The following is an 11,239-nucleotide window of genomic DNA, read 5'->3' on the forward strand; positions in this document are numbered from 1 at the left end:
GTCATATTGATTAGCTCAGCATGAAAAGAGCTTTGCTGGAGCATTTCAGTCCTTGGTAGTGCAACTGAAGTCAACTATGGGTGGCAAGGCACTGTCGAAAAAATTAAAAATTCAAAGGCTTTATCAATGCCTAGAAACACAGTGAAGTCTATTATTAAGAAGTGGAAGGTATTTGGTACAACGCAGACCCTCCCTGGATCAGGACATCGCTCCAAACTGGATAAAAGAGCCAGAAAACTGGTCAGAGAGGCGACCAAGAGGCCTACAGCAACCCTGAAGCAGCTGCAGGAATTTTCTATACCCACTGTACATGTATGTGAGTGTATAAACACCTGTCTGTATTTAATCAGAGCTTGCATTCCATTGCATTCCTGCGTCATCAACACCATTTCAGTATAGATTGTGAAAACCAGTATAGGCTATGTTTAATAAACAGGCCGCTTACAGTGAATTTATGATTTATCATGGTTTTTGCCACTTGTTTTATCATGGTGTTTATAAATACACTTTAAAGTAAAAAGGCAATTTTTTGTACATTACATCATGTACACCATTACATCACTTATAACACATGAGTTGTATAGACTACTTTTAAATCTTTTGAATCTGTACAGTAGCTATGTACAGTAGCTTTGTGTGACAGAAAAAAAAGACTTCATCTGCTGTTTCCAAACCCGATCTAAACTAGCCTGTAAAATAATAGTAGGCTTCCAATGGATAAAAGACTTGTTTTGCCCTTCTTAGTATGACGGTAAGCAATAGTAAGACGTGCTCCCTTTAACTTCTGATTTATTTGCTAGTTAAGCAAAGTTGTTTGCGTATCTGAACAGTGGGTGGGTATGTCATTACCCACTCACACAGTTTAATGCCAGCTGCATACGTTCAGTATACGTATTTGGGCTTGTTTCGGAATGCAGCCAATATTTTAATCTGTGCTGGTACAGAGCACGACAGGAGGACATTTCACTGTAAAATGTCCCTATTTCCTTGTCCTCATTGAACTTTGCTGTGTTTGGTTCACGCAGGTACAGGGCCTTCACGTTTGCACTCACGTTCCTGCTCTACACCAGCTTCCATCTGTCCAGGAAGCCCATCAGCATTGTCAAGGTAACTCAACCCCTGTCAAATTGAACAACCCTTTAAAGGAATAGTTCACCAAAAAATTAAAAATAAAAATGTGCTCACACTCAGGTCATCCAAGATGACGATGAGTTTGTTTTTTCATGGGAGCAGATTTTAAGAAATTTAGCATTACATCACTTGCTCACCAATGGGGACAAATATGAGTCCTCTATCCATAATAATTGCTTTATTATAAAGTTGAATGTATAAGTGTGTCCAACTATATCCACATACTGTTTACATACTGTATAGTATACTTGTGTATGGCGATATATATACTATAATATATCTTAACTGCTTGATTGCTTGTATTGTCACAAAAAGCAAACTATATTATTGCTCATCTCAGAGCTGCTAAACATGACTATAAGGCATAAAGATATTAAGATAATATAAACATTAACGTCTTGATATTCTATAAAGCAGATTTGTGTATTGTGAAAAGTGCTATGCAAGTAAAAAAAATCCAGCTTAAAATAATTATCCATTTTTAATTTTAGCAATGTATCACATTTACCAGAAATAATGTTTATATTTTTAATTCATTTTTACATTTTCTTTACACGTTTTTAGTTATTTTTGTTGTAAACTAAAGTTAAAGACTAGACTACATGTACTTAAAAATACTAGTATTTTTGATATAAAATTTGTTTTGTAGTCAGAAGTGGGCTTAACCATTGGGCAAAGGTCGGCGACCGCCTTGGGCCCCCAAAAGCCAAGGGGCCCCTAAAATGCTTTTTATACAGGAGATGCACAATAGTGCGGACACGCAAACGGTTACTGTTGTGTTTGCTACCACGACAACTGTCCGTGTTGAACGGGCTTCTTGTGTATCCTTGTAGCAAATGAAAATGTAATGCATCTGAAGCTGTTATTAAATATTGAGTTACAGTGCGTATTATATGTTTATTGTTTTAAATGCCGCTTACTCGTTTATGAGAAGAACCCAAGTAGAGGACGCATGCGCAGTTACTTTCCACACAGGCAATCAACTCTGACACACCACTGAATGCGCTGCACATATATTCTTCATTTTTGGTTGATATAATCCTTAGGTGTGTACATGTATAATGTCCTAGTCATTATTTCAATTTGTAGTTAAAATAACTAGAAATAAATGTATTTTCAAGTTTAGAATTAGCTTTTGGAGAGTGTAGGCAATTGCGCCAAAGCACCACCTAGTGTCCAGCCTACTCTGATACTGTTATAACCTGTTTAAACTTGAATACTGTAACCGCACTGGGTGGGCCAAAAATGATGACATGTGCATGAAAAATGTAGAAACATTGGACACAACTATGGGTTACCGTTGTGCAGCAGCAAGCATCACAATAGAGAAAGGAACCTCGAGGTTGATCCAGGTAAATGTGTGCAAATGTATAAGGCCCCATTCCTATATTTTGTCTGGGGACCCCAAATCACTAAATCCACCCGTTTGTAGTATATAGTTTGAACCGTATTGGAATCAAAACCATAATTATTCAGTTTCTTCTGATTCCCATCTTTTATCATCTCTTCATTACATAACATTCAGACAACACTATATTGCTCTGAGATGGATGGCATGATCAGAACTATTATCAGCAGTCCTTGTGCTTACTGGAACGCAGTGTGCTTTTTTTTGCCATTTTCTGTCACATATTAACTCATTTATCAGAGTGTAATCCAGGAGTGCATGGCACGCAGCCATCTAACCATGTTGAACTTTCTTTAGTCAGCCTTAATATGCTGCCATACCCTGTGTCAACTTTGTTTTATGTACTGTGGGTAGAGAAAAGAATCGCCCCCCCTTTTTAAAAGAATCATATTTTGTTGCTTTGCAGCCTGAAATGAAGACGGACATAGTTTTTGTTTTATCCAGCTGTATTTATTCAGTGCAATTTATAACATCCAAGTGTAAGTTTTAACACCAACATGTCAGAAAAAAAAAAAAACAGAATCACTGAGTTGGAAAAAGGATCAACCTCCTCATAAAAATGACTTGTAAACTCAATCAGATGTAGCTAATCACCTTCTCAATGCCACACAAAGCCATTTGACTTTCAACTGTGATCAGCTGTGGTCATTTTGATTAGCTCAGCATGAAAAGAGCTTTGCTGGAGCATTTCAGTCCTTGGTAGTGCAACTGAAGCAAACAATCAGTTCTGGGTGGCAGGGCACTGTCAAAAGATCTCCGGGATGAAGTTGTGGACAGGCACAAGTCAGGAGATGGATACAAAAAATTTCAAAGGCTTTATCAATGCCTAGAAACAGTGAAGCCTATTATTAAGAAGTGGAAGGTATTTGGTGCAAATTCTTGAGGAAAATCTGCTGCCCTCTGCCAGAAAGATGTCAATGGGAAGAAGGTTTACCTTCCAACATGACAATGACCCAAAGCACACAGCAAAACTGAGCACACAGTGATTGAAGGAGAAAAAGATGAATGTCCTTGCATTGCCTCGTCAGAGCCCAGACTTAAACCCCATTGAAAATCTGTGGAATGACTTGAAGACTGCAGTCCACAAACACTCACCATCAAATTGAACTGATCTTGAGCAGTTCTGCAAAGAAGAGTGGGCAAATATTGCAAAGTCTAGATGTGCAAAGTTAGTAGAGACGGAGACAAATCCCAACAGACTAAAGGCTGTAATTAAAGCAAAAGGTGGTTTAACAAAATACTAACACAAGTGGGTGATCCTTTTTCCATCTCAGTGATTCTGTTTTGTTTTTTTTGCACTGAGTAAATACAGCTGGATAAAACAAAACAAAAAAATGACTGTCATCATTTCAGGCTGCAAAGCAACAAAATGTGATTATTTTAAGGGGGGGGGGTTCTTTTGATTCTTTTCTATACCCACTGTATGTGCAGTCAGATGTGAGTTCATGTTGTGTTGTGTTGTGTTGTGTTGTGTTGTGTTGTGTGTGTTCATATAGAGTGAGCTGCATAAGAACTGCTCTCATGTCATGCGAGTGCCTACAGAGAGCAGCAGCAGTCAGCAGCCTGTGCTTCACCCAGAACTAGACTGCAGCTGGAAACCATTCAGTAAGATTCAGATACTATAGTATATTATATTCATAGCAATATACTGTATGTTTCTGTCATTTTCAGCCAGTGCATTAAATATTTGGTATCTCTGTTTTTCTGTCCCTATAGACAGAAATAACTATAAGCAGTTACTCGGAGCAATGGATTACTCTTTCCTGTGTGCTTATGCCATAGGCATGTATCTCAGGTAAGAACAGGTACAAAATACTCAAATATTTATGCATTTGCACTAAAATGGCTTAAAAAGTGTTTTTCAGAAATCTAGAAATTAAAATTCTCATTTACTCACCCATTAATGTTAGGCCAAACAAAGTAGTTTCGCTTTCACAACGAAGCACACAGCGTCTTCACGACATGGCGGCGGCAGCAACAATACTACAGCGAGAATAAAAGTTACACCTTCTTTCTGTGCGTGAACATTTGGGCGGCGTTATGCAAATCTTCCCACATCGTGTCGTAGACATGTGGGGCTGTGTTTAAACGAGGCGTTTTAGGTAGGTGTGGTTGACTCTTAACTTTTATAAAGAATATCTCTTTGGATTTGAGACTTTAGTCTTTGCAACTTTACAGATCTTCTTTATGCACCAAGAGCTTGTAACACTCCAAAGAGAAAGGAAAAATTGAAATCGCATCATATGACCCCTTTAATACATGAAAAATGCCTCAAAATATTAAATCAAAGTTTTGAATGAACTTACTGAAACCGTTTGAACTAACACACCAAAGTGGAATTTGTTGGTTAGTTGCTGACATTCTTAATACAACCTTTTCAGTGGAATAATTGGAGAGCGTTTGCCCATTCGCCTGTACCTGACTGTGGGCATGTTGACCAGTGGTCTTTTCACCTGTCTCTTTGGACTGGGATACGTCTATGACATCCATTGCCTGGGCTTCTATATATTTGTTCAGGTGGGTGTCATACCTGTACAAAAGAAGTCTGATATGCTCACCAAGGCTGCATTTATTTGATAAAAAATTCGGTAAAAATAGTAATGTTGTGAAATATTATTACAAATTAAATTTAATTTAAAAGAACTGTGTAATTTATTCCTGTTATGCAAAGCTGAATTTTCTGCAGCCAGTCTACAGTGTCACATGATCATTCAGAAATCATTGTAATATGCTGATTTGCTGCTTACTTTCTATTGATTTAATTATTCAACATTTTATTCAGTTTTCATTCATTTTTGTGTGTAGGTGGCCAATGGTTTGGTTCAGACCACTGGTTGGCCTAGTGTTGTGACTTGCATTGGTAACTGGTTTGGCAAGGGCAGGTGAGAAGCATTACACTTTCCACTAACATCATAAAGTCAATAAAAACTGTAAACATGAGCATAGTGTTTTCCTTTGCTCAGACACTCAATATGAAGGAATGCTTATCCTCTTAGTTGCTGTTTTTTTTTTTTTACATGCTCTAAATTGTAGCATCTGTTATTACCTCCCAAATAAATGTTACATAATGTGTTGTGGTATCAGGAGAGGCCTCATCATGGGTCTGTGGAACTCTCACACATCAGTGGGCAACATTCTGGGCTCTTTGATCGCTGGATATTATGTCTCCTCTAACTGGGGTCTGTCCTTTATCGTTCCTGGAGTTATCATCGCTGCTATGGGAGTCATCTGCTTCCTCTTTCTTATAGAGCGTAAGTAAATATGTCCTCTGCCTTATTGATTTGTGCAAGTGTGTCTGGGTGCAAAATTGTCACAACGCACTAGTCACTAGTTGATGGGTTTTGATGCGAATGCTTCTGTATCTCCAGACCCTAATGATCTGAAGATCGCCAGTGCACAGAGCTCAGCTCCAAGCAGTCACGTTAGTCCACTGTGTATTTAGTTTCATTTCCAGCCATACTGGCCTTCAAGAATATAATGAATGTGTATATACTATTTGTGAAGTTGTTTTTTTTTTTTTTTTAAATTGATGATGATAATTAATAGCAAATCAATTAATAGCATATTAGAATGATTGAATGAATTGAATGAAGACACTGAAGACTGGAGTAATGATTCAGCTTTGCATCACAGGAATGATGATGATAATTAATAGCAAATCAATTAATAGCATATTAGAATGATTGAATGAAGGATCATGTGACACTGAAGACTGGAGTAATGATTCAGCTTTGCATCACAGGAATAAATTACATTTTAGAATATATTCAAATAGAAAACAGTTATTTCAAATTATAAAAACATTTCTCTATATTAATATTTGACTGTATTTTTGATCAAATAAATGCAGCTTTGGTGAGCATAACATAATTCCCCAAACTTTTGAACAGTAGTATATGCCTTTGTTCATACTTTACACAAATCCGACGTGGGTTTCAAATCCAGTCTCTCAGGAATGACTAGCCTGCACTGACGTTTTACACGAAAGTGAATCTGATTTGTTTTTTTTTAGACAGGTCTGTCAATACTCATTCCAAAAAACCAACTGAATATGGTTTGTATTGGGCATGTGCATATCAGATTTCATGTGGTGTTCGCTGTTCAGGTGACAAAAACAAAACTAGCTTGAGTCAGATATGCAGAAAAAATTATTTTTGCTGTATATCTGAACAAAGCCTGAGCGCGAGTCAGTGTTTGTGTGATCTTCACATAAGTTCATGTCTTTTCCCAGCGATCTGAGGAAAGGTTGGTTAGAAAACATGATGCACTCGTGCTCTACAACAGTCGCTATGACAACAGCCCTGTGGTGCGTACACCTGCGAGTCTCAGTCGAGCGTGAGGTGCTCTTCTAACACGGGGAGAAAACGCTTAATCAGATTGATTTGATTCAGGAGGAGTGGCTAATCAGGAGTAACAGAGACGGAGTTAAGGATGGAGGACAGGGGTGACAGCAGGAGGAAATGGAGATTGACTCCTCTATTCCTCATTTTGACTGTGGAGGAGGAATTAAACAAATTCAAGAGCAACTTCAAACACCTTTCAGCTCGCTGCTGCATAATTCTTGATTCTCTGTCATTGTTTACGCTAATACCTATTGGTTTGTTTCTAAAGGATCCTTAAATATTCATAGTGATTAATTGCAATTTAGGAGTATTTTTTAAAACACGCTGCAAGAGGGAATTGGGTCAATAATACTATACGATAATCAGATGCACTGATTGAAAATATATGCTAGGGCTGGAAGATATGGCCGCAATTTATATCACGGTATATTTCGGACGATACGATATAATTACGATATCGATATGAACACTATTTTTTAAAAAGCCTCATAAAAACTGCCAAGAACCCCCACAACAGATGTCTGTACCTAAAAACTTCTGAAAAATTAATTTTCCAGGTCTATGAAACCTCCTATAAAACAATATAATATTTAAGAAAGAAAAAAAACAGCACAAATAAATGTAATGTTTACCTTATATCAAACTATAGGCTGACATACACTACCAGTCAAAAGTTTTTGAACAGTAAGATTTTTCATGTTTTTTAAAGAAGTCTCTTCTGCTCCCCAAGCCTGCATTTATTTGATCCAAAATACAGCAAAAACGGTAACATTTTGAAATATTTTTACTATTTAAAATAACTTTTCTATTTGAAAATATTTTAAAATGTGATTTATTCCTGTGATTTCAAAGCAGAGCTTTAGCATCATTACTCCAGTCACATGATCCTTCAGAAATCATTCTAATATGCTGATTTGCTGCTCAAAAACATGAATCATTATGTTGAAAACAAAGGAGTAGAATTTTTTTCAGGTTTCTTTGATGAATAGAAAGTTCAGAAGAACAGCATTTATCTGAAATAGAAATCTTTTGTAACGTTATAATCTTTTTGATCAATTTAAATCATCCTTGCTAAATAAAAGTATTACAAATAAAATAAAATCACAGCGCTAAATAAAATTTCAAATAGAAAGCAGTTATTTTAAATGGTAAATGTAATTCAAAATGTTACCGTTTTTGCTGTACTTTGGATCAAATAAATGCAGACTTGGTGAGCAGAAGAGAATTCTTAAAAAAAAAAACATTACAAATCTTACTGTTAAAAAAACTTTTGAGTGGTAGTGTAGGCTCGATTATTCTTATAGATCAAGACAAATGTGCTTCAGCCAGTATAAAGAATATGAAAAGTGCTCTGAGTTGCTGGAGACCGGCTTATTATTAAAAATGCAAATTCATTCTCTGCCAGCAAGAGGCGCTTTTAGAGTGATAAAACTAGCGGTTTCTCCAGTAATGGCTGTAATCAAAGCAGCTCCGCTCATGAACGCTACTTTATCAGATAAAAATGAAAATGTCATCGAAACTTTTCTGAAGACAGTCGGTTCCCTTCAGAGATTCATTCATATAAAACACCTGCGCTGCGTTTTGAGTTTGAAACGTGCAGTGCTCATGTTCATTCAACGAAATCAAACGCCACAAATAAATCAATGTATGGGAAACACTGGTAACGTTAATGTATGTAGAAATATTGGAAATGTGTTTAAAAATCATATCACCGTTATTGAAAAAAATTATATCGCGATACATATTGATATTGAATTATCGTCCAGCCCTAATATATGCAAATATTTAGCATTTTGATATGTATTATATTGGTAGTTGGCATTGACATGGAAAAAAAACTTTTTTCTAACAGGTTTTAGGTAAAAAAAAAAAAAATTCATTCTGTTACTTGTCACCATTTTATTAAGTTCTTCACCACTTTTACTCAACTTTTTGATATCGCTATTTTTTTCAGGGAATGACAAATACATATACTTCTTCCTTCTTCATTTATTATTTAATAGTTGCTAAATAAATGTTTACATATATTAATGAAGGACCAAACGGGAAATAAGTCTTAGCATGTGTGGTTTATATATATCTATATCTATAGATATAGATATATATATATAGATATATAGATTTGTCTCTGTATATTATTTAGATTTATAACTATACATTCAGATTTAGACATATATAATCAGAGCTATTCCTTTATATTCAGAATGTGTAAATAACAGTTTGGATTTAGATTTACATATTCAGTTTTGTATCTGTATATCTATATATTTAGACTTATAACTATATATTCAGATTTATGTTTTTATATTAAGAATTCTATTATATATTAAGAATATAAAACTTTATATTACATTTTTTTGAATATAAATACATATTCAGATTTCTTAAAACTATTTCCTGTTTGGCCCTTCATCATACCCAGTTAGATAATTAATAAATAAAGAGAAAGAGGGAGAAAAATTACATGTAATTTCAACTACCCATGTGTCCTGTGTTATATTATCATATATGCAGATTCTACCCAGTCTATGGATTTTTCTCTTTGTCAGTGTGACACTATTATTTATATATATATATATATGTAATCCTCTAACTTGGGGGAAGTCGTGGCCTAATGGTTAGAGAGTCGGACTCGTAACCCAAAGATAGCAGATTCGAGTCTCGTACCGGCAGGGATTGTAGGTGTGGGGAGTGAATGTACAGCGCTCTCTCCCACCTTCAATACCATGACTGAGGTGCCCTGGAGCAAGGCACCAAACCCCCAACTGCTCCCCGGGTGCCGCAGCAAAAAATGGACTTGGCCACATGTCACTTCACTTCATAATCTATCATATGTTTTTTTTTCTCAGAAGGTTCATACAAACTGGAATGGTATGAATGGACAAAAAGACCTTTACTTGCAGTACAACCCAGGAGCTAAAGCACAGGTTAGTCCACCTCACTGTCCTGCTGTCCATCAGTCACTCCTTTAGAAGTATTACCTGTGATATTTTGTTTTGTCCTTCTGTACTGTGTTTGTTAGAGCTGGGACACAGAGCTTCTGCTAGGACAGGAGAGCATTGGAGTGTGTGTTCCTGTGCAGCAGGTGGTGGTGGTGAAGAGCGAGGCAGAACCATCAGCCATCAGCTTCATGGGAGCTTTACGCATTCCTGTGAGTGCTGTGCATCCGTCTGTCCATCAGTCAGCAGGTGTTACAGCATCACTCAAGGTTCTCCTGCTGTGTGTTTCCAGGGTGTGGTGGAGTTCTCGCTTTGTCTGCTGTTTGCCAAGTTGGTCAGTTATACCTTCCTCTTCTGGCTCCCCCTCTATATCACTAAAGCAGGTAACTCGCACCATTTAATATGAGATCTCTTACATAATTTCTGTGTTATTGTGATAACATATTTCATTTCTGTTGTTTTTGTGGTGGCAAGACATCTCTGTATAAATATAGGGATGCTATTGCAAGCAGGCATTTTGAAAGTGTGTCATTTGTATGTATTTGCACCTTTTTTTTTTTTATATGGTGGTTAAAGGTGTAGTTCCCCCAAAATGAAAATCCAATAAAATGTAAATCCAAAATTTAGATGAGTTAGTTTGTTCATCAGAGCAGATTGGAGAATTACATCACTTGCTCACCAGTGGATCCTCTGCAGTGAATGGGTGCCGTCAGAATGAGAGACACAAAAAAAGATAAAAACATCACAATAATCCACACAATTTAAAACTTCAAACCATTGTTTCCAGCTAAAAGATGAGTCCTCTATCCATAATATTGCTTTCTCAAGTGCAAAGTCATCTTGTCTGAATCGGGAGAGAAATATGCAGAGTTCAAGTACCGTTTACCAGCAGAAACCGTACAAAACAGATCTAAACCAATATATTAGTGGATTTTGATGTGGGAGCACAACAGGGGATGGACTTTTTCACTGCAGGAAGCATTATTATGGACTCGTATGTTGGCTGGAAGCAATGGTTTAAAGTTAGAACGCATTAATGATGGATTTGTTTCTTACAAACATGCAGCTTTTCTCTTCACAAGATAATTAATGCACTGTGGTCGTGGATTACTTGTGGATTATTGTGATGTTTTTATCAGCTGCTTGGACTCTCATTCTGACGGCACCCATTCACTGCAGAGGATCCATTGGTGATTTTGGATGTCCTGTGGATAAGTACATTTTTCAGCAGATTTTTATTTTTGAATTAACTATTCCTTTAATATATCACAGTGACTAAGATGTATTTTATGTTTCTCAGCTCACCTTGATGCCAAGAAAGCTGGAGACCTTTCAACTCTGTTTGATGTGGGAGGCATTGTTGGTATGTAGTTTTTTTTTTTTTTGTTTGTTTTTTTTTTTATTTAATGTTTTGTATA

General features: G+C 36.5%; 1 protein-coding gene across 1 annotated transcript in view; it reads left to right on the plus strand.

The window, feature by feature from the left end:
* Positions 1-11,239, plus strand: part of LOC107688655 (glycerol-3-phosphate transporter-like) — a 41,343-nt gene that overhangs the window by 2,570 nt on the left and 27,534 nt on the right. The window contains exons 2-12 of the mRNA XM_016486372.1: positions 1,026-1,107; positions 4,036-4,144; positions 4,256-4,334; positions 4,921-5,056; positions 5,345-5,421; positions 5,624-5,790; positions 5,908-5,960; positions 9,732-9,809; positions 9,905-10,033; positions 10,114-10,204; positions 11,122-11,184. Coding sequence (XP_016341858.1) covers positions 1,026-1,107; positions 4,036-4,144; positions 4,256-4,334; positions 4,921-5,056; positions 5,345-5,421; positions 5,624-5,790; positions 5,908-5,960; positions 9,732-9,809; positions 9,905-10,033; positions 10,114-10,204; positions 11,122-11,184 — 1,064 coding nt within the window. The remainder of the gene's footprint in view (positions 1-1,025; positions 1,108-4,035; positions 4,145-4,255; positions 4,335-4,920; positions 5,057-5,344; positions 5,422-5,623; positions 5,791-5,907; positions 5,961-9,731; positions 9,810-9,904; positions 10,034-10,113; positions 10,205-11,121; positions 11,185-11,239) is intronic.

The sequence above is a fragment of the Sinocyclocheilus anshuiensis genome, unplaced genomic scaffold (assembly GCF_001515605.1).
Source record: "Sinocyclocheilus anshuiensis isolate Anshui unplaced genomic scaffold, SAMN03320099.WGS_v1.1 scaffold834, whole genome shotgun sequence".
NCBI classification, from domain to species: Eukaryota; Metazoa; Chordata; class Actinopteri; order Cypriniformes; family Cyprinidae; genus Sinocyclocheilus; species Sinocyclocheilus anshuiensis.